Below are 24100 nucleotides of genomic sequence, written 5' to 3'. Positions count from 1 at the left end.
TGCATGTGAATATCAGATGGTCTTTCATAGACAGTGTCAAGCCCCACTTTTTGTAAGCTGTATTTTAAGACCAGCGCACATAAAGATTTGTAATGCAATACATGTTTACTGTAGGGCATTCATAAACTTTTTACGTATTCTATTTCCTCACACTTTATGTGTGTTTAAAATATGGAGGTACACATCTCACAGAGCTGGAAGGGACCTCAACAGGTCATTGAGTCCAGTCCCCTGCTCTCTTGGCAGGACCAAGCACCATCTCTTTTTTAATCTATTTGTTCCAGGTCCCTAAATGGCCTTCTCAAGAAGTGAACTCTCAACCCTGGGTTTAGCAAGCCAATGCTCAAACCACTGAGCTCTCCCTGCCACCACAAACCACTGTCTTCCTGATTCTCTCCCGAACCTTCTCTCCCTCTGGAGGACACTAGGAGGAGGTATCCAATGTTTTGACAGCACATATTGTCTGCTATTTAGGTCTGAGTTGTTCATTTTTGGGCCTACAGATGGTCACCGTTTATTGGAAATTATCAGGAGGTTTGTTATTTTTACTTTGCTATTATAGTGTTGGGAGCCGCAAAGCCTTAAAGAACTGCATGTGGCTCCAGAACCAGAGGTTGCAGACCCCTGACCTACCACATAATAATAATTCACTCCACTCACTGGGACATTTACATTTCTCTGATTTCAGCAATTATGTTACTCTTCAAAGCCATTCTACTGGATCCTAGTACACCTTAAAACTAGTTTACAGTGATTGCTGTGGGCTTTCAAAGACCAATAGTACCTCTTTAATTTGCAGTGATTGGGAGAACCATTGCAAAGGACTGAATTGGGGGAATTAGCAAGGAAAAGAACCCTGTAGTAGGACAACTGTAGCTTAGTTTCAATTATTCATAACACCCAACTTCCAGTTTAAAAGCACATTTTGTAAATAAACTTAGTAATAACCATAGGACTTCCTCTGCTATTAAACCTCTAAGAGGGGAATGCCTGCCAATTTTCTTTAGCAGATCATAAAATACTCAGTTTTAAGAGATGCACTGCAGCATTTCAGGTTCTTCATGATTCATGTTTATTCCTTTCTTGCTTCCTCACTTGTCTTCTTGGTAGTAAAAGATATCCTGATATCCTCCAGATATTAGAGGATAAATACAGAGATAAATATACACAAGGTTAGAGGCAGTCAAATTCTCATTTTAAACTTGCATCCTTTTCCTGTATACACATTCATTAATTTCTTAAACTTAGGCCTTCAATATTTTAGGGATTTTTGCACCAGTGTAGCTACATCAAAGTGCGATAAATTTCGCCAGTACTAGCTCATTTAGTATCAGGGCATATCATCTACATTAGGAAGTTGTAGCAGCATAACTACCCCAGTGCAAAAGTTCCTCCTGCAGACATGCCCGGCCTTTCTTCTAAGACAGCAGCATCCACAAAACAGGGGAATATAACTTATGTGCATACATAATGGCCCACTCAACATTGTAGCTTTTAAAGAGATTTTTTTGGGCACCCAACTATCTATCACGTATAAAACCTAAAATATGTTTGACAAATCTGTTTTACAACATCAATGTCAATTCAAATTGAAAAGCAGTCCTGTAGCACTTTAAACACTAACAATATAATTTATTAGGTGATGAGCTTTCATGGGACAGACCCACTTCTTTGGATCTGCTGAGTCTTTAAAGTGCTACAGGACTGCTTTTTTGTTTTGTGAAGATACAGTTTAACATGGCTACCTTTCTGAGACAATACAAACTGAGATGTTTCAAGGTATTAACTTTAGTCAGGAGAAAATTAATTTGTACATCAAGTAAAATTCCTACCGTTGACTCAATATGCGCTATTTTAATTATGTCTCACAATTAATTGCAGGTAATTCATGTGATTAACTCAAATTAATTGAAGTTTTAATTGCACCGTTAAAATAGAACTTATTAAAGTTAGGTTGAAATTTATTAAATATTGTGGATGTTTCTACATTTTCAAATATATCAAATTACAACAACAAATTCAAAGTGTACAGCGCTCACTTTATGTTTTACAAGTATTTGCACTGTAAAAGTGAAACAGAAAATAAGTATTTTTCAATTAACTTCATACAAATAATGTAGCACAATTGTTTCATTGTGGAAGTGCAAATCATAAATGCAGATATGTTTGTTATAGAGCTGCATTCCAAAAACCAAACAGTGAAAAACTTCAGCCCTTACAGCCAACTGTTAAGACAAACAAGTATGGTTGCAATTTGCAGGAAATAATGTTGCCCTCTTCTTATTTACCATATCACCAGAAAATGAGAACAAGTGTTTACACCACACTTTTGCAGCCAACATTGTAAGATGCTGGATATTTTGAATATTCATATGCCTCTTTATGTTTCAACCACCATTCTAGAGCAGTGTTTTTTAAACTGTTCTGCAGAACACTGGTGTTCCGTGAACAACTCGCAAGTGTGCCATGAGCATCTGACCCTTTTTGATATCATACACTGATGGCATATGTTTTCTGTTATTAAAACGAGATACAATGCTACTTCTTCATTGTTATGATGAAGAAACTTTTCATAGTTTTTTGCGTTAAATGTATTATTGTTTGCTGTTCCGCAGTCTTAAAAAATTTAAGAAACACTGTTCTAGAGGACGTACTTCAATGCCGATGAAACACATTAAAAAAACCAAAACATTTCATTAACTTTGTGACTGAACTTCTTGGGAGAGAACTGCATGTCTCCTGCTCTGTTTTACCCGCCTACTGCCACATAGTTTGTGTTACAGCAGTCTCGGATGATGACCCAGCACATGTCGTTCTCAAAATGAACACTTTCACTGCAGATTTGATAAAAGACAACGAAGATGCCAATGTGAGATTTCTGAAGACAGCTATGGCACTCTACCCAATTTCAGAATCTGACATGCCTTTCAAAATCCTGAAGGGAGGAGTTGTGGAGCATTATGTCAGAAGTTTTAAAAGAACAATGGTATAATGCAGAAACTACAGAATATGAACCACCGGAAAAGAAAATTAGTCTCCTGCTGGTGGCATTTGACTCAGATGACAGAAACGAACATATGTTGGTTTCCATTGTTTTAGGTAGTTATCAAGCAGAATCTTTCATCCACCTGGATGCATTCCTCTGGAATGGTGGCTGAAGCTTGAAGGTACACATGAATCTTTAGTGCACCTGATACGTAATATTTTGCAATGATGCCGGCTACAAATGGCATCTGAATGCTTACTGTCAATTTCAGGTGCCACTGTAAACAAGAAGAGGGCAAAACTGTCTCCTGAAAATGTAAACAAATGTGTCTGAGCAACTAGCTAATCAAGAAATAGGAGTGAGTGGATATGTAGGCTCTAAAGTTTTAAATTGTTTTATTTTTAAACACAGTTTTTTACATTTATACAAAATTCTACATTTACGCGTTCAACTTTCATTATCGCATTTCAGTGCTTGTGATAAGGGAATTGAACATGTTTTTACTGTGCAAATATTTGTAATAAAATAAATATAAAATGATCACTGTACACTTTGTATTGTGTTGTAATTTGATGTATTTGAAAATGTATAAAACATACAAAATATTTAAATAAACATTGGTCTATTATTAACAGTGCAATCAATCACAAATAATTTTTTGTATTGCTTGAAAGGCCTAAGTTTATGATATTTTGTAATAAACTTGATACAAATTTCTTCCTGTTTGATTTAAAGAAACTGCCCAGAATGTAAAGTTTCTGTTCTTTTGTAAAGTTGTGTTTGAGAAAATGGGCCAGATTCTCACTTACATCATTGACTCTTTTTGCCAGTGTCACATATACAGTCTGGCCATTTCTACACAGATGACTTTCTTTGAAAGTGGCATGGTGCAACGTGGCCTGAAATATACTAACGAGGCATGGATGCAAATTCCCCATGCCTCATTAGCAGATGGTCACGTGATTTGGAGTTTGGAAGACTGTTCTTCCAGACTCCAAAACACCATGTAGAAGCCCAGGGGGGCGTCTTCCAGAAGGAAGTCCTTGTTCTGGAGGCCCCTTCTTCCCAAAAATTTTCAGGAAGAAGGGGCCTCCGGAAGGAGGACTTCCTTCTGGAAGACCCCCCTGGGGGCCGCACTTCTACACTGCGTTTTGGAGTCCGGAAGAACGGTCTTCTGGACTCCAAATCACGTGACTGTATGCTAATGAGGCATGGGGAATTTGCATCTGTGCCTCATTAGCATATTTCAGGCCCCATATTACCATGCCACTTTCGAAGAAAGTGGCCTATGTAGAAATGGCCTCTGTGAGGTAGAGAGAACAAGCTCCCACAAAAAATCAGAAATATGAACAAATGAACAAAACAAGATTCCACCTCCCTCATGAAGTCTGCAGTTAAAACCACCAGTGTGGATGATTGTTGAAAGGGGAAATCATTCTGTTTCTATAACACAATATTTTTATCAGGACTTGCTTACAAAATAGGTTTTCTAATCAGAAGAAATCTATTCCCTTGCATAGCTCAGATATTATCCTGTAATTTATCATTGTTAAAGATGACTAAGATGCCTAAGGCTTTAATCCAGTAACAGGTTCTACTATTGTGGACCCTTTATGCCTTGAGACGCCTGTCATTCTCACCCCTGGATATATGGTAGAGTTACAAGCATACCTGTCAACAATGTTGATAGCAATTCTATGTATGTTCTTCCCCTATATATGAGATCAATAGTCTCATTTGCTGCAACAGCTTACACATATTTCTGAAAATAATACGTTTCAGCCAGACCACCTGATACAAAGCCCGCTGAAGACAATGGAGTCTTTTTTGGGCTGATGCTCTGTCCACTTAACTCAGCTGAAAGACAGGACCGTAATCCCAATCATGCCTCTAGCCATGCTGAAGGTTCTGAGCCTACTTCAAAAGTAACATAACATTGTTTATGTATGAGACTAAGACTAATGCTCTCTAGGCAAAAGTTCCATGAATGGATGTAAATCTTTCTTAGTAGTCGTAAGAACTTTAAAAATGAAGTTTTAGTTTATGTTTTTTGAGCGTATATATTGGATCAATGTTCTCTTCTCTAATGCTATGGCCCAGCTAAGTTCCCTGTTTGCTATCTCATACATAGTGCTTCTGGCAAACTAGAAGCATAGAAAATTAGTGCTTGCCAACAGAACAGTAAAGTATCAGATTTATGAGGATTTTAATAAATGTTTGAAAAATATTTTCTCTTCGGCAATCTTTCACCAAATACCTGCAGCCTTTCAGAACTTGCCATGGGGGAATGAAGAGTACAAGTGAATTAATAAAAATCTCAGTTCAAATTTCTGTATATCACAAGTGAATTGTTTTTCCTTGTCACTGGCTTCCATTATAAGTGCTTAATATCCATAACATTGAATGAATCACCTTTTAAGCAAAAGTCACCCTCCCATCTTTCAACTCTCCAGTAACCAAAGATAAGTAACCCTTCACCACGCAGTAGAACATTGCTTCAGACATTGTCAGTTCTCTTTTTAACTATCTAGGCAAGTAGTTATATCTTATACCTTAAAATTAAAGGCTCCACTGTCAAAAGACCATTATACAACTAAAAAAGCCTGAAGAGCCCCAAGAGCTTGTCTTTTATTAGTAAAATAGCAAAAGAACCACACTGAGTAACTCTATTTACCCTAGATAAACAATGGAGGGAGCCTTTTTAAAAAGATACTTTTTCTAGTCACTTCAGTTACAATTATCACATTAAGAGTTAAGGTAGCTAAAAATGACCTCTCTGTTCCAAACATTTATGCTCCCATTATCTGATATTAACAAACAGCATCCTCCAATATAACATCAAGAGGAGTTTTGCTGAGCATAATGTATGGGGCATGCTGATCTCCTTTAGGCATGCTCCATAGCAAACAGTTAATTTCATTCCTAGAACTGTGCATGCTCCTGATGATATCACCACAGATAAGAGCACAATGGCCATACACAAAGGCTGTTTCTACACAGGCAAGATCTTCCAGAAGAACGGTGCCTTCTTCTGGAAGATCTGAGGAGCGTCTACACATGCAAGGCGCTCTTTCGGATTTCTTCCGGAAAAAGGTGCCCCCTCTTCCAGAGCCTGTACTCCACTTCAGAATCAGGAAGAGGACCTTGTTCTGGAAGAATCTTCCAGAAGAAGGCAAGTGTAGACGTTCCTGGACTGCTTCTTCCAAAAGAAGCAGTCCTCCATGGTGGCAGCCTGCTGGAGAGTGGGGCTACTCTAGACACCCCCAGAGGGCCTCTATGGTCTCCAAGTCCTTGCAGCCTTTAAAGCTGCAAGAACCCGGAGACCCCCTGGCAGGAAGCTGCCTGCCACAATCCCCCAAGGCCAAACAGTGCCCAGCAAGTCCCGACCTGCAGGGATGGACAGCAGGCCAGCACCCCACGCTGCCCAGGGGAACCCCAGCAACCCGGACGAGAGCAGCCAAGATCCCAACCAGGCTCCAAAACGGAGGGCCCCCTCCTGGACTGAGCCAGAGCTCCAGGACCTCCAGGAGCTCTGGTGCAAGGAGGAGGTCCTCCAGGACACCAGTGGGCACCAGAGGAATGCCCCAGCGTATGCCCACCTTGGCCAGGGCCTGGCTGCCCGTGGCCACCCCTCCCAGACACCGGAGCAAGTCAGGTGCAAGGTGAAGGAGCTGCGGCAGGGGTACATGCAGGCCCGGGATCGTGCCCGCAGATCCGGCCGTGCCCCTGCCAGCTGCCCCTTCTACCAGGAGCTTCAGGACGTCCTGACTGCAGATGATGCCTCCACACCTCATGCCACCATGGAGACAGCCACACCCAAGCCCCCTGCCGCTCTGGAGGAGGAGGACAAGGGACCTGCCACTGTGGACGTCCCATCTGATGGGGAGTCTACAGACGGGTCCCTCGTCATCACAGTGACCTCCACCGCCAGCAGCCAGGCCCCCTCCAGTCGGGCATCACCCAACATGTACAAGGCCACTTCGGGTAAATGTGCACAGTGGAAAAGCACAGTGGGGGAAAGAGGGACACCTCGGCCCCAGCCCCGGGCCCCGAAGCCCTAAAGCCCATCTCCAGTCAGCATGCCTGCGAGCAGCAGCTGGCTCCCTCTCCCATGGAGCATCCCCCAAGCATGCTGAGGCCCCTCTGGGCAGCACAGCTGCATCTGGAACCCCCCACGGCCAAGCCCCCCCAGCCCACAAGCCCACTGCCAGGGTGGGCCACCATGGATAGCGCCCCAGCCCCGGCATCATGCCCCAGTGGCTGCCGCAGCAAGTGCACACAAGCCCACACAGCAGCCTTCCCTTGCACCTGCCCATCCCATGGGTCCATGGAGGGGGTAACCAGCCAGGGAGACTGGGGCCATGCCACCCAGGTCCCAGGTGTGGCACTGACTCTCCCCTCCATCCACCCTCTCTCTCTTAACAGCAGTACCATCCGAGGGCCAGGGCAGCTGGACGAGGAGTCTGGGGCCTGCCAGCCCCATTCAGGCCGCAGGACCTAGCAGTCCACCAGCTGGGCTGGCACTAGCCCCTGCTGCATGGTGGCCATGGGTGCGCTGGACCTGACACAGCTGCTGCAAGGAGGAGGTCGCGGCCTACATGGTGGCCCTCCACTACCAGAACACCCTCGCCGAAAGATGGCTGGTGCTCAACAAAGCCGAGCTACAGTAGAGGCAGGACACATGGGGGGAGGTGGTGAGGATGCTCTGCACCGTGTGTGGGTCCCTAGCGGGCCAACCCCCAGCTCCCCCGGCAGTCCTCCCAGAAAAGTGTAGATGCACTCTTCCGGAAGAAGGGGTGGCTCTTCCGGGGTCCTGTTTGATGTGCAGATGCACTCTCTCAGAAGATGTTCTTCCGGAAAAAGTGCCATACGTAGAGAAAGGCCAAAATGAAGCCAGCTGGGCTTCAGTCACCTAGAAAGCATAAATAGGTGTGTGAGAAAGCCCATTTTTTTCAGATGAAAGAGGACAAAGCTGTCAGAAACACAGGTGATCAGGAGGTGAGAGGAACAAAGCTGTCACAGGAGGAGATGAATGTAGGCATGGCTCAGGTGAGGTGTGCATAGAAGAGTGTGCCAGTGCGTGTGAGAAAATGGTGCTCAGTCCTTCCTCTTCCCATCTTCAGCCAAATAACCCCAGGTGCTCATGGTAGTGTGCATTTAGTGATGTTAGATGTAATGTTCACCTGAAGTGCAATCTCATCCTTGTGACATTCACATGAGGTCATGCACACTTACACCAGCACAGCTGGATAAATAAGACTGAGGGCCCATTTTAGAAAAGGGGATATATGTAGATTATTTATGACAGGAAAGAAACTATGATACATTTTGTTAAATTAAAACATCTCATTAAACTTCTTACCAATATGAAAGCCACAATTCAGTGTCTTACCTTTTTTAGTTTTAAACTGAAATAAAACTCGCACTAACAATGTCTGGAGATGATGTAACTCATCTTCAGCAATTCATATTTAAATAAAAAATATGACTAGTTTTGTTTTCAAACCTACCTACAATTACTTTTTTCAAGTAAGAAATGTTAAGTTTCCTCTTAGGCAAAAATGTCACAACTAAATATAAATTACATTCCTTGCTGAGTCGGGTACAGTGTTTTAAGTAGTTACTATGAGAACTGGGTACACACTGTACCTTGTTATGTGACTTGTTACCATATTCAGAGCTAGAATGAGGCTTTATTTACTTTTTTAAATCTGTTTTTAAAATTCTGTAGGACTTCATCCCAGCCACCCATGTCTCTGAAAAACAAAGACAAAAACAAAACAAACAAAACAAAACAAACACCAGTTGCATAGACAGAATCTGTTGCCACATTCTTTAATATACTGATTCAAACTGGCTGGATCAGAGTAAGGCTGATTTTGAATCTGCAAAAATATTCATTTTTATCCCTTCAGTAAAAGTCACAGTCCTGGGGCTTTCTATTTCCATAATCTTGAAGTCTGGTTCTCTCTCTATGGCCAGACTGCAGTGCAATTAATCCTGCTGAACAGTTGTTTATACCACGGCTTTTTAACCTTTTTTCTTTGAGACCCCTCCAATATGCTTTAAAAACTCCATGGTCCACTTTTGCCAATACTCCTCTTCTGCACATAAAAGACAGGGTTGGTCTTAGGGATAGCAAGCAGGAAAATAGCCCCGGGCCCCATGCCACAAAGGTCCCCACAAAGTTAGGTTGCTCAAACTTCAGCCCAATCTGGTAAGACTCTGGCTTTCTGCCCTAGGCCGCACCAAGTCTAATGCTGGCCCTACTTGGCAGATTCCCTGAAACCTGCTCGTGGACCCGGATGCATGCTTGAGAACCACTGGCTTATACTACTATTTCAAATGTACCTCTCAGTGGAATTACTCATGGCGTAACAGAAGGATAGTAGCACTTACTCACTTGTAATACTTCAAAGTGATAGAGGGTCAGATGTTCTTCCAACACTCTGTATATTTCTATTGGGCCATCAAACAACTCCACTGTGACACATCTTGTCTTGAATATTCTCAATATTTTAAAAATCAATTTTAGAACCACTGTAAATATATCTGGAAGTTCAGGCAATGCTTATTACCACAGATGGTATGCAAAACGTATAAACTGTAAAAAGAAAAACTCTTTGATGTGATTAATCTAATAACATGAGGACACCTAGACTTGAGGAGCTGATTCTGCTCTCATTTACACTGATGTAAATTAAGAGTAAATGTTTGAGCCAATGAAGTCATAGCAGTGTAATACTGATGCAATGGGATCAGAAACTGACCTTTTAAAGATAACTTCAGTTTCTTTCACTAACTTAATCATGAAGGTTCATTTCAACATGAGCATCACCTCGGTCCTGTCTGCTTTATTATAGATTTTATATTGGAGGGGTGGCCAACCAGAGCCACTTCTGACTCTTTGAGCCATTCAATGCGACTCCTCCTCAAAACCATGCGCTGGGAGTGCTGTCCACGGCTCTGCGCATGCACCCCAGCACTTGGTGGGAGAAATTTGTGGTGGCTGAAGCTCTGGTGAGTCACTGGCATCAAGTTAGTGCAGGAAGGTGGGCTGGCCCTGGAGGTACCTGGCTCTGGGGGGAAACAGGAAGGCACTGAGTTAGAGTGGGGAGGGGGTTGGGGGTGCCTGGCTCTGAAGGAGTGGGAGGGGCATTGAGACATGTATTATATATTTATTTTTATCTATCTGTCTATATCTACATAGATAAAAATAAATATATGTAGCTCTTTGCACTCAATGTTTGGATCTTTGTCCCTAACTGCTCGGCCACTCCCTTATACTGCTTTCATCACTGTATCCGAACACCTTCCAGTAGAGCATTATGCAACATGACTTCTAGGCTTTGTTTGGGGGACTTCATTTTTCCTTAAAATGTACATGCTGCTCTATGTTTACATTACAGAAGGCAGGTTGCAGACCATCTTGCCCTTGGAGTGAACAGTGTGAAGCATGTAATGGTTCTTCATTCCTACGAGATTTCATTTCTTAGTCCCACAAAGGGACAGAGACGGAGGTGATCAAGCAGGAGGTTATAAAAGGATTCACTGGAGGAAGGCTCACACTGGGAAATGCAACAAGACAGGAGGAAAGGGGGTTGACTGGCCAAGTTCAGCAAGTAGCTTAGGAGAAGGGCTCTGACACACAAGCAGAAAGGCCTTGAATAGTGCCTGACAACTCTGAAGTGATGAGGAAAGTAAAGCAGAAAAATGTGTGGAGGGCTTATTTTTGTACAGACCTCTCATGCTATGAAATAAAGAGCAATGCTGGGTTAGAATCTCTTGCTAAGTCTGCATGTAAGTGTCTACACCTACCATGTGTCCCCATAAGTGATGGCAGAGTCTCAGAGCTCAGCCATGTTCCAACTGGAGGTGGTGTTAGTATTCCTGGAGTTGACCAGGGGACTGAGTAGCTGCAGATCTTGAGAGTGCCAGACAGAGTATTTGTATGCTAAGAATGTATCAGGAGAGAGGACCCAGGATTCAATGGCTGGATCTTCTCAAAGCAGTTGAATAAGTGGTCGATATGGGGTGCTCAATTCAACCTGTGACACCTTCACTTTCACAAGAGCATATTCCTGTAAATAGGCTAGTACAATAGTTTGCAAATATTACACAAAGGAACAGCTGATTTTAGCAGCTTATTGAGTGTCAAAAGGATAAAAGCAATTTATCCATATTATAAAAAAGTTAGTATGAGAAGATAAACTTTTCAGTGCCTCATGACAAAACAAGGCAGGGCAAGTATGTATTACGTAGCAACCTATCTATGAGCCTGTGGATTAAATGCCAACCAGTCTGGCAGAAATGCATATCTGCTAACCTTTCCAACATGATCTGCACAGACAAATCTGTGAAATTAAAGGGCAGAATCTGGTATCGCATTCTAAAACAGACTGCATTCAGAGATTAGATTAAACATTCACATACACAAACAGTTCTTCAAAAGGCAGAATCATGCTCTTAAATACCAAGGCCTGCCCTAAAATTTGGTACATTTCTATTTAGTCTACAATGTGTATGAATCTTTACAAGCATATTATTCAGTGGAAGATGAACACAGACATATCTACAGAAATTTATTTCCAATAAGGGGAAAATTATTCAGATTTTAAAGTCTGTCACTATACTTTTGTCATGATCTAGCCTAAAACAAATTCAACTAAGCTTTGCCTCTTACCCATGTCACTATATTTTGGCCAGGGCAGAGTCCCAAAAAAGTTTGTAAGCTTACATATTGGCCTTGATTGATTTCAACATGGCTCCATGAAGCTGCAGCAGCGTTCTTGGAATGGATGAAAGATGTTGAAGGACCAGAGCCTTTGTCTGAATGTATTTAGGCTTGGCAGAATATTTTTAATAACACTGATAGTTTTGTTTAGCTTTTCTTATTTTTAGAGAGTCAAATTTTCATAGTTGCAGGAAATTACCAGAGACAATTACTGACATCTGATGTTGCGAGTGGAAGTTTTGAAACTGTTAAAACAAACTGTCAAAACATACCAAAATATATAAACTAAATACTCAGTTTGATTTAAGTGCTCAAGCAGCATTTGTTTCTCTGCCTGCCTATCTGTAAACTTCAAAATTATTGATAGAAATACTTTTTATTGTATTGTACATAGGTAAAAATCAGCATTTATTTACATTTATGAATAGTTCTAACCCTTCATGCCTATATTTGCTGCACTGTGGGGTAAGAGAGTAGGAAGTAACTATACATGCTTTTGTGAACAGGAAGGCAAAGCTTATATTAGTAAACTTGTTTAGTGTAATTGCTCGTGGTTAAGTAGCCCCAACTATGCATAAAGGACCACACTTTCAAATGCTAGCACATGCTGGAACCTTGAATTTGAGGGATGGCGGGTGAATAGTGTGTACCTATCTTTATTTGTGCCCACAAACCACAGGTACACAAATGGAGGAGCAGCTTAGGCCAAGCTGAAAATCAAACACAATTTTTTTTAAACCACTGTATTTATATTTTACATTTTTCATTGGAGATGGAGAGCTCGTCTGTTTTCAATATACAACGGTATAAACCTGTCTGAAATCTAAGCTTGGAGAGAAGATGAATGAATGAAATGGTAACTATAGCTACATTGTAATCATTTGTCACCCAAAATGCTCATTTTCCCCCTGAATGTTGTAATAAAACTATTATTCATCTCCGTTCTAACCCAATATAATTTGCTTGAGCTCACTCGCTCTCCACCCACAAAAGACAACAAAACTGTCTGGCTGTACAAAAGGTTCTTCTGACAATAAGCTCAGCTCCTTGCAAGCTGTCAACAATAAATTTCAGAGCTGTCAGTGATGACCGTCACTCATCACAAACTTGAGAATCAAGTAATATACAGTAAACTCTTTCATATCCAGCAACCCCAGGACTGGGAAGTTGACGGATGTTCAAATATTCCGGTTAATAGACAACAGCTGGGGGGAGGCACAGGCGAGGGTCAGTGGCACCCCAGTAAGGAAGTTAGGCTCCTCCCACCGCCCACTGCTGGCTCCTTCTCAACTGCTGCCCCGTTTACCAAACTTATTCTTACTATAGGCCTTCGCCATGGCATATACACAGAAGATATATGCAGAAACATAACGGGACAGATCCTCCAGCTAGTGTAAATTAGTGTAGCTTCATTGCAGCCAATGGAACTACACCAGTTTACACTAACTGCGGAGCTGACTCAGCCATAAAATTGCAGAAACAGTTTTAACTTTTGACACAGTTCACTAACAGATAGGAATGCAAAACACAGAAAGAAAATCCATTCCAAAACTTAAAAACTGGAAATGGCCTAAATTGTACCGCTCAAGTGTGAAACCACTCAGAGAAGTAATTTTTCAGTACTTCAGTTGTACTTTTCTATTTATACATATTGAGTCTCAAAAGCAATGGAAAATTTCTACAGAAGCATATTGGAAATGCTTTTGGTCTGACAGAGAAGATGTGCCCCAGAATTCCATACCATACATGGCGGGAAAAGCTACTAGGTAAGACAGACTAAGAAGGCTGCTCTTTATTTGGCCTCATCTTCCAATTTAGCTTAATCAAGATGTCAAAACATTCAGAGCCTGAATCTTTTAAATTACAGAATAGCTACCTAAATCCCACTGACCCTCTGTTATTCAGGGTGCTCAAGATCAGGCACTAAGGCAATAATACATTCAAGGGGACAATTTCCATCTTCAGAAAACTGCAGAAAACTTTCAATAATAATACTTTATGTATAAAATACTATCTCACTGAGAAGGGATAAAGCCAAAATAAAAAACTGTCAATATGTACAGTATCATGTCTGTTTTCCTTTTGTTATAGATATAAAATACTTTAAAATGTGATTATCAGAATCTTAACGATTGAACTTTTTATTACCAAGATCATAGGACAAATATTTTATTATGCAAGTGGCATGTAAGACATTTGTTTAGATAACCCTATCATGCATAAAAACAGGGCACAATCATCTCTCCCCAAGAACACACAAACCTCAACTGAAGGCTTTGAATATTATTAGCACTTCATTCTTCTTTAAAAAAAATACACTTTACAAACCTGTATAAATCATATTATAAAAATACTTCTCAAACAGCTGCCAAATTGATGAGATAGATAACAAGCATAAACTGGACTGTGTTTATATGTAGAGCTACAAAAGATTAGTCCTAGTCTTTCAAACCAAACGAATATTAGCATGGTATCTAAAGTCACTGCACAAGACAGGTTACAGAAATTACTAAATTGGCCTTAAAAAACAAATATTTTGGTTACTAGTGCAATCTTCAGATGAGATGGCCACCTACTCATCGGAAAAGAAAAGAATGTTAAAAATAGCAAAAATTGAAGAATCCAAACATTCCATGAGTAGCCAAACGTAAAAGGAATCCAAAAAGGTCAAAAAACGAAACCTCCGACTGAAATCTTTATTGACATTTTGTGGTGAATAGCTCTGAACAACTTTTTCATAATTTTCTTTATAAGATTTGTGAAAGGAAACCACAGTACTATTTTCTTAAAGCCGTTACAGATCAGAGTATGACTGTGGAACTGCAAATGAATGCTATTTTTTCCCCAATAAAAATCTTAAGACATTCAATGCTGTCTAAAGATTTCATTACTAAGACAAGATTCTCTGTCAGGATCGAAATGCCACCTGTTCCAAAACAAAGCACATCTATCTACTGCATCCACATCGTTCTAAACCAGGTTAGATGAAATTATTCTATTTCAGGGCATCCCTAAAACTGTTCCTTTAAAATTTCCATGTCAACCGTTGGTATCTCCATTGATCTGTCCTATAACGTGCAATCTCGACGGAAGCTTTACCACACAAGGACTGTGTCTACACTAGCAAGTTCTTTTGAAAGATTTTTCAAAAGAAGGGAACTCTTTTGAAAGATCCAGCAGAGCATTCTATTGAAAGTAAATCAAAAGAATGTAGCACTCCTTTCGAAATTGCTCCTCCTTTCCTGTTTCAGGAAGAGCATCCCCTTTCAAAAGCTTCTTTTGAAAGAAAACACGTATAGACACTCTGCAGGCCTTTTTTTTTTAAAAAAAAAAAAAAAAAAAAGAGCAGTCCTCATGGGACCTGATTTTTCGATCCCTAGCCCATTCTTTCAAAAGAGCGTGGGCTGTGTGGACACTCTCTTTCGAAAGAAGTTCTTTCAGAAGAGATTCTCCAGAAGGGCTTCTTTCAAAAGATCTCTGTAGTGTACACGTAGCCCTTGGCATGTCTACACAGCAGCCTTATTTCAAAATAAGTTACTAATATCTTCTATCTTAGAAATAAGAAGAGCTATTCTGGAATAGCTTATTTTTGAAATAACACTGCTACACACAAAATGTATTTTGAAATAGCACTTAGCTATGAGGTTTACCAATTTCGAAATAAGCCAACCGTTATTTTAAAATTATTTCAAAATAGTGACAGCATTGTGTAGACACTAGGATAGTTATTTCGAAATAACAGCTTGTAGAGGTAGGTAGAGGAGAACTGGGGGTTTAGCAGTATGTCAAGGAGAACCTGGGGGAATGAGGTGTCAGGAAAATATATGTGGAGGAGTGGGAGACTGGTCAGCCAGGAGGTGAGAGGAAAAGAATAGATGGGAAGGGGAGATGAAATTAAGAGTGTTTTCAAATGGGCAAAACACCTGATGCATTTAATATTGGCCCATTTATCAACGATTAATATTTTTCTATTTACAGAAATTGATGGAGTTGCTGCAAAGATGTCAGGTAGCAGCAAATGAGAAGAGGTGGTTTGGCTGCAGATGCTGAACAGAAGGAATGCTTGAGGCCCATGACAAAATCTCTGTCATAAGACATGATCCACACTATGAAAAAGCTTGAGAATCCCCACACTAAAGATTACAGTTATTCAAGACGACCCTGAGCAGTTGCTGTGTCCACCGATGGCAAGAAAAAGAAGAAGAATGGGGAAGACATGGATTAAAAGGAGAAAAGGTGACACCAAAATTTCTACCATCTATCAGCAGATAGAGTGCCGTGGATTCACTGACTTGTTCCAATATTACAGTCCATTTACAGTGGAATTACAGATTTCAACAAAAATTAGCAAAATGTTTGGTTATTAATCTCTTGGTGCTTCTGCCAAATCCTCAAATCCCCTGGCAGCCTTTTAGTAACTATGGAGCCCCCACAATTTTCTGTAGTGCTTAGCACACACTATCTCAACACCATTTAAAAGAGTTTCTGTATAGAGGTTAGTTACTGATTGTGGAAATGAAACCACAATCAAGAGATAAATACAAATGTTAAAACATATCTGACTATCCTGAGAATAATACCTTTTCTTTTTTAAATACATACTTAAAGATTATATAGCAACTTTACCAGTGATGTAACTATAGTGGTACTTATAAGTACAAATTCTGCCCTAAACGTGCACAACAAACACACAGTGGACCAAACTCTTATCCTGTAGAACACAATGACAAAACGTTCATGGACTCCAAACAGATCTGGCCCACTGACTGAACATAAGAACAGCCATACAGTGTGAGACCAAAGGTCCACCGAGCCCAGTATACGGTCTTCTAACACTGGCCAATGCCAGGTGCCCCAGAGAGAAGGCACAGAACATGTAATCATCAAGTATTCCATTCCTGTTGCTCAGTGCCAACTTCTGTTAAACAGAGGCTAGGACACCATCTCTTCCTATGCTGGCTAATAGCCACTGATGAACCTACCCTCCATGACTTCAGTGGAAGCTGCATGCACGTAATCAAAAAACACAATTTGCTCTGCTAAATTTAGTCACAGTATTAATGCAAATTTTTATTTTTATAACACCAATAAAATGGAAGTGTTCTCATCCCAAATCATATTTTCAGACACTAAGAGCAGCACATTGTCACTATTCATTCCTGTCTACGGCCTACTGCTCCCTCTTAAACCTAGCCAAGTCATGTTACTGTGTACAGTTCCTCACTGTCTACTCAGTGTTCAGCCTCTAGATCAGGAGTGGGCAATAATTTTTACAGAGGGGCTACTCGATGAATATGGGTACTGGTTGTGGGCCAGCTGTGGGTTCCCCCAGTAGGGACAGGGCCTTGGGCAGGACTGTGGGGGCTGCGGGCTACAGCGAGAGACAAAGAAAATGTGTGTGAGAAAGAGAAACACTTTGTGTGAGGGAAACAGACTTTGTGACAGAGACTACGTGCTGCACTGCGTATGTGTGACAGTGACAGTGTGTGTGTTGGCTGCTGCTGGGTACATTTGTGAGAGAAGCCACCCTCTGTCTCTGTAAGGGAAATCTATCCTGCTCAGTTGTCTCACCTTCCCCTGCACTCCTGAGTCACTTACCATCCATGCTTCCGACCAGAGCAGCTCTGCTATGTGCCTCCCTCACCCTGACCACTACTCTGCAGCAACGGAGTACAGGTGCAGAGAACACCCTGACTTCAGCACTTGCCTCACCCCTCCATCTCCTCCTCCTCTGCACCAGCTAGCAGGAGAATCTTAGGAGCAGTTCAGCTGCAGCTGGAACAAGGTGGTGGGGAGTGGCAGCTGAACACATGCTGCTGGCTATTCAGTGTGCACGCTCTGTTAATCAGCTGGCTGGCCAGAGAGAAATGTTTGGCAGGCCTGATGTTGCTCATCCTGTTCTAAATCTGTCTTGGTTCTTCTGGCATCCTGTCATCTGTTGGCTTGCCATAGTGTCTCCATCACAGTCATCTTTTTGAATGAGGTTACACCCTTACACTGACTTCACATCACACTCTCCTCCTAACTTCTTTATTTGTTTTAAAATCAACCGCTTTACACCTGCCACCTCCTAAATAACTCTCATGTCTAGTGTGGCTCCAGCCATCTCATATCTGTTTCACGTAATGCAACTGGTTTCAGACAACCGCGTAATACCGTTAGAAAGCTGGTTTGATAAACTTTCACTTTGACACCAAACATACTAGTTCTATCAGCACATCTCCTTTTAAACCTTATCGTTGTTGGAACCATTGGCACTGATCAAGCTTAAGATTTAACTTTTTCTGAGACTTCACTGCTGTCACATATTAGTACTTTATCTATTGCCCCTTTTCAAGATCACTTCATCATTTGGGCATTTAAGTCCAAGTAGTGTACACCATTTTATCAAGATAGCAGAGAGTAAGTAAGTATCTTTAATTCTAACTTGTTTATAATTTTTACGGTGTTATTTGCATAAGCAAAGGAGCTTAGCTCCAAATCACTCAATATCACACCCTCCAACTTGTTTGCATTTTAAGGTCCTATTTAAGAATAGGATGATGCATGTCCTTCTGCCTACTCTAAACTTGTAACGTGAACCAGTTGCTCAAGGTATTATGGGCTAAACTGTGTTTCAACTCCTAGGAGTGGTGAAAGGGCAAGTGGCATGGTAGGTGCTGGTGATACATTTCGCACTAGAATCTTCTCTTCATGTCTGGGCAGTATTAATCAAAGCGGAAATGGAGGAAAAATATGTTCTTGAAGGTCCTTAACTGCTGCTCCAAAAAAGGAGTAGAACACAAGTAGCTAGTACTGAGGTGCTGACTTCCCCAAGCTAACAGATCACTGCCCCTTAAAGTTGTAACATACTAGTAAGACAGACTATAAAGACAGAAAGCTTGCATCTGTCCTCCTACATATAGGATCACAATCCACTGCCAGCATTAGCAACAGCAGAAGCTATGATGTGGACAGAGTTCAGGAGTTTTAAACACTATCTCACATAAGCATGCTCTGAACAAACGACATGGTGGCAAGAATGCATGAACCCCATTCTACCCCATAAAAATCTGTGCCAAATTACCAGGAATCATTTTTGGTAAGGCAGAGAAGAACCAAGAAGTGAGTATGGCCTTGTTGCACTATACAGTGGATCCATTTTCACTCTAGCAAAGTAATAAATATCCAAGCTATTCACCAAAACAAAATGCTCTAGTTTCTAACTTTCCAGCCTCACAAATGGAGAACCTTACACTTTAAATTCCTCAATCCTTGCCAGCTACAGACATTATTTCCTGAACAAATGTCACAATGTTAAACGTCATGTTATTTATTGTGCGTGGGGGGAAAAAAACAACCTAGCCTCCAACAGCTATATTTCCTGTAGCTACCTCTACATTATGCAACTCATGTGTCAGAGAGATCCATTTTTGACAATAGCTATAGCCATACTTCGGAAGTACTAACAGCTTTAAATTTTATAAACCTTTAAAATGGAAGAGGCATACCTTAACATCAAAGTTGCAGTCAAGTCTTCTGATCAACACGATGAAAGCATTGGAGGAGTTGTACCTAAGTGGTGGAGGTGCTATGGGCTCACATGCATTCTCTGGTTTTGAATTTATTAGGAAGCCCTGAAAAAAAGTCACAGAGTCAGTTGCAGCTCTTTGTAACAACATAAATGCTATGGGGAAAAAAAAAAATCATACTTTTGAAAGAAAGCCAAACAAATTCCTATCATTAAATCTTGTATTCTGTGAATTTTACATTGCTTTTATTTACATGAGACCCGTAACACCAAAGTGCTGCTTAGGCTTACAGAGAAAACACAATGTCAAACTGAATATATACATGAGTTGTCCTTAACCTTTTCCTATTGGCTTGTAGTTACAAACGACATTTCAGAATTTGCAGTACTGTATTTCTAGTGTGTATATATTATTCACTACAGGATACATTACACAAAGCACAATGACATTAGCAGGGTGAATTTTTAAGGCCTACTTACTGCAATTAACAAAATTATAGGCATAATAAGACAACAAGCATTCCCACAGGGGGAAGGTGACAAATCTCTCTACTTGCAAAAGTACTTGCTGGATTTGCATTTACATGTGCAATAGCTTATTTCACAAGGTTTGCAGTAATGTATGCACACTTATCAGAGGTTAAGGGCCATAACATCCACCCCAAGAAGGAAAATCATAAAAGGACAAGAAACTCCAGCAATGTTGACTCTTAGAGCATTCTTTGGACTGTCTCACCATGTCTGTGTCTACACTATAGTGATCTTCTGAAAGAAGTTCTTCCAGAAGATCTCTTCTGAAAAAAACTTTTTAAAACAGTGCATTCACACACAAAAAATGGATCAAAAATCGATCTGCTCTTTCGATAGAGAGTATCTTCGCAGTCCCTTCTCTTTCGAAAGAACAGACCGAGGATCGAAAAAGCTGGCACCACGAGGACTGCTCTTTTAAAAAAAAAAAAAAAAAAGAAAAGGGGCTCCTGAGGTGCCTTCATATGTTTTTGCTCCAAAATAATCTTTCAGAAAAAGGCACTGTTCCTCATCTGGGAGAGGAGGAGGGCTGCCAGAAAAAGTGCTGCCTTCTTTCAATTTCAGATCGAAAGAGAGCATTGTGTGTGTAGATGCTTGGCAGATTCCTTTGGAAAAGGCACTTTTTTTTTTTTTTTTTTAAAAAAAGAACTTGATAGTGAAGACACAGCTCATACGAATTTGCACATTTATATAGGTGTGACTCTCTTAATCTGTAGATGTTCTATGATCCACTGAAAAATTCTGTAGCTTTTATGACCTTTGCAAGGGCTGAGATCTGTTTATAATAGCCGAATGCTTTGGCACTACTCCATCCTCCACTTTTTCTGTGAGGCCTTCCCGTCTGCTACCCCAGACACCATTACTTTATGAGAAGATTAACTAACACTGATAAGGAAGCAACAATAAGATAATGCTGAAAGAAATGCTATGTATACCTCACGCTGCAAATGAGTCAAAGCTTTAAGGTGAAGAATGTTTTGGAGAGAAACTGTAACCCTAGCTCCTGCATTTTACTCTTAATATGAAGATTTGAGCTCAGTGAAGTATTTGAAGGTAGTCTTCCTGAGGATTAATGAATGTGGCAGTGAACCTCAGAACTACTGCTCCTCATTTGTGCGACCTGTACATCATTTTCATCCACTTTAGTCTCCCTGAAATTATCAAAGAGAAGACAACTGGGCCCTAACAGATTTTTTAAACATTCAGTACTGTATTTTGGCTTTGTACTTCGTACCTCTGAAGAAGCAGATTTTGCTGCCTTACTATAGATTTAGGCGCATAACTTTAGGCATGCAAGTTTGAATATGTTGTCCAAAATTTAAAAAAAAAAAGCTGTTGCAAGATTAATCATTATACCCTTGTTTTTGTCAGACTTAGAAAGTTATTTTTTTTTAAAAAGTCTTTTTGTGTTCTTCTTTCATAAATATAAACATTAAACTTGTTACTATTAGAGATGTTCAAGCCTGAAGCCTAGCAAGACAATGATACTGTATGGAGTTGTTTGAAACATGAACAATGTACTAAGCACTGATAAAACAAAACAGCAGAAATGTAGCACTTTAAAGACTAACAAAATGATTTATTTGGTGATGAGCTTTTGTGGGACAGACCCACTTCATCAGATCAATCTAATTTCCAATACAGACTGACATAAGTACAGAGGACAAAAAAAAAAAAGTCAATAAAAACTGACAAATCAAATACATACGAGGGGGATGAGGGGTGGGGGGGATGTTAATGATCCTGCCTGAGATAATTATGAGCATCAAAAGAAAAGAAGCAGTTCTTGTAATGCGTGAGGTAACTGATGTCTCTGTTCATAACACGAGTTATTAACAGAGACATCAGTTACCTCACACATTTCAAGGACTGTGACAGAAATATAGCTGTGTTAGTCTGTATTCTATCAAAACAAAAAAAGCAGTCATGTTGCACTTTTAAGACTCACAAAATAATTTATTAGGTGATGAGCTTTCATGGGACACACCCACTTCTTCACACCTATAGCCTTACCAGAACAGACTCAACATATAAAGCACTGAGATCCAAAAATTGTTGTCCAGGTTGACAAATCAAAAGAGCAGAAGGGACAGCAGGTGTGGGGTAGGGGGGGCGGAGTTAAGAGTTAGATAAAACATCAAAGTATGTAAAAGAGTCCTTATAATGGGTCAGGTAACTGCTGTCCCTGTTCAAATCATGTGTTCGTGTGTCAAATTTGAACATTAATGTTAGTTCTGAGCATTCCCTCTATATACAGTTGTTAGAGGCCCTTTTCAGTAGAACACAAACTTCCAGGTCTTTAACAGACCGGCCCACTCCATTAAAGTGCTTGCTGACAGGTTTGTGTATTTGGGATTTTTTGATGTCTGTTCTATGTCCATTCATTCTTTGGCGAAGAGTGTTTGAAGTCTGTCCTATATACATGGTGTGTGAGCATTGTTGGCACATGGTGGCATATATGATGTTAGCTGAAGAACAGGAGAATGTGCCTGTGATCCTGTAATTAGCATGGTTAGGTCCAGTGATTTTATCTCCAGAATAGATATGTGGGCAAAGTTGGCAATCTGGCTTGTCGCAAGGAAAAGTTTCAGGATTAGTATTATTGTGGTCTAGCCTGTGGCTGCTAGTGAGAATCCTCATAAGGTTTGGAGGTTGTCTGCAGGAAAGAACAGGCCTATCACCTAGGGCCTTCTGGAGAGTGGCATTATGATTTAGGCTAGGCTGTGGGTCTATAATGATGCGCCGCAGTGGTTTGAGTTGAGGGCTGTAAGTAATGACAAGTGGTGTTCTGTTATTGGCTTTTTTGAGCCTATCTTGGAGTAGTTGGTTTCTAGGTATTCATCTGGCCGTCAATTTGTTGTTTTTTTTAACTTCTCCCAGTGAGTAATTCAGGTTTATAAAAAGAGATCTTGTAGTTTTTGGTCTCTGTCAGTAGGATCAGAGCAGATGCGATTGTATCTCAGGGCCTGACTGTAAACAATGGATCGTGTGGTGTGTGCAGGATGGAAGCTAGAAGCATGTAGGTTAAGTGTAGCGGTCAGTGAGTGTCCGGCAGAGAGCGATATTGATCAGGCCATCAGTGATTTGTACTGTAGCGTCCAGGAAATGTATCTCTTGTGCGGAGTGGTCAAGGCATAAGTTGATGGTGGGGTGCAGATGCTTAAAGTCTCTGTGGAATTCTTTTAGAGTCTCAAGGACTGTAGATTACAGAGACTGCTTCCCTTCCTTCGATGCTCATAATTATCTGAGGTACCCACCACCCACCCACTCCCTCCTACGTATTTGATTTGCCAGCCTTTTTTTTTTTGGTCCTCTGCACTTACAAATGTCAGTCTGTGTTGGAAATGAGATTGATTTGATTAAGTAGGTCTGTCCCACAAAAGCTCATCACCGAATAAATCATTTTGTTAGTCTTGAAAGTGCTACATTTCTGCTGTTTTGTTTTGTTGGAGTACAGACTAACATGGCTACCTCTCTGTTACTAAGCACTGACAAACAAATAGTGATAAACCTCCTTGATTCTACATAGAAGCAGGTGGTGAAAAGCACAAATCATGTTCTAAAAACTTCAATGGGAAGTTCAGACACTCTCCACTCTGCAAGGGGGGCAGAGAATCGGGACCCACAGCTTGTAAAGTACTCTATGGTCTACAGCAAAGATTGTCAAACTGTGGGGTACAAAGGAACATTTGTGGGGGTCAGTGATCATGCCAGGCAACTTAGTTCAGTCCTCTATGGCAAGGTTCAGGAAGGAAGCACCACCTATACACTGATTCCTCTCAGTGAGCCATCCAGACAACTGTGGGTCAATATCAACATCTACTATGGCCACACTAGCTTCCAATCCCAGCAGCCTCCATGCCCAGCATTGGCTCTGCCCCCAGAGAGTGTCACACACAGCTTTTCCCACCCTGAAAACCAGAGGGAAGAGGGGCAGTCACTGTGTCTATCTTTGTGTGAGCAAGGTGCACCATTCTAGACAAATCATGTATAAATAAGTTCCCCAAAGTCAGGAAATTCCAAGCAAGCGAGAGTTCTCACTAAAACAAACTTGATTCCCTTTGTCTTTTCTGGTATTCATATAACCAGAACGCCTAAATAATCGGCACAAACATGGAAGGCTCAAGCAACACAGCCCCTTGGAGGCCAGCCTGCTCAGCACTCAACCTGCCTCCCTTTGAGCTACTGGAGGTTCCCCCAGCCAGGTCCCCAGGATGCGAGCTGCCAGCAGAGTTCTGCGCCTGTCTGGATCCCAGCTCTGGGGCTGGAGCTGCTGGTGGGCTCTGTGCCCTGCTGGCTCCGGGCACTGGCAGGCTCCCTGGGGCTGGAGCTGCAAGCAGAG

General features: G+C 41.2%; 1 protein-coding gene and 1 long non-coding RNA gene across 3 annotated transcripts in view; one reads left to right on the top strand and one right to left on the bottom strand.

Annotated features, from left to right (window-relative positions):
* LOC142018358 (uncharacterized) overlaps window positions 1-16236 on the top strand; it is a 29389-nt gene extending 13153 nt beyond the window's left edge. For both annotated transcript variants that reach the window (XR_012646804.1, XR_012646803.1), the window contains one exon: window positions 15699-16236. This is a non-coding gene — a long non-coding RNA (uncharacterized LOC142018358). The remainder of the gene's footprint in view (window positions 1-15698) is intronic.
* RNF13 (ring finger protein 13) overlaps window positions 1-24100 on the bottom strand; it is a 102655-nt gene that overhangs the window by 39291 nt on the left and 39264 nt on the right. The window contains exon 4 of the mRNA XM_075004101.1: window positions 19211-19336. Within this exon, the coding sequence (XP_074860202.1) occupies window positions 19211-19336 (126 nt within the window). The remainder of the gene's footprint in view (window positions 1-19210; window positions 19337-24100) is intronic.

Source organism: Carettochelys insculpta, chromosome 10 (genome assembly GCF_033958435.1).
Source record: "Carettochelys insculpta isolate YL-2023 chromosome 10, ASM3395843v1, whole genome shotgun sequence".
In the NCBI taxonomy this organism is placed as follows: Eukaryota; Metazoa; Chordata; order Testudines; family Carettochelyidae; genus Carettochelys; species Carettochelys insculpta.
This window is presented reverse-complemented; position numbering and strand designations above follow the sequence as displayed.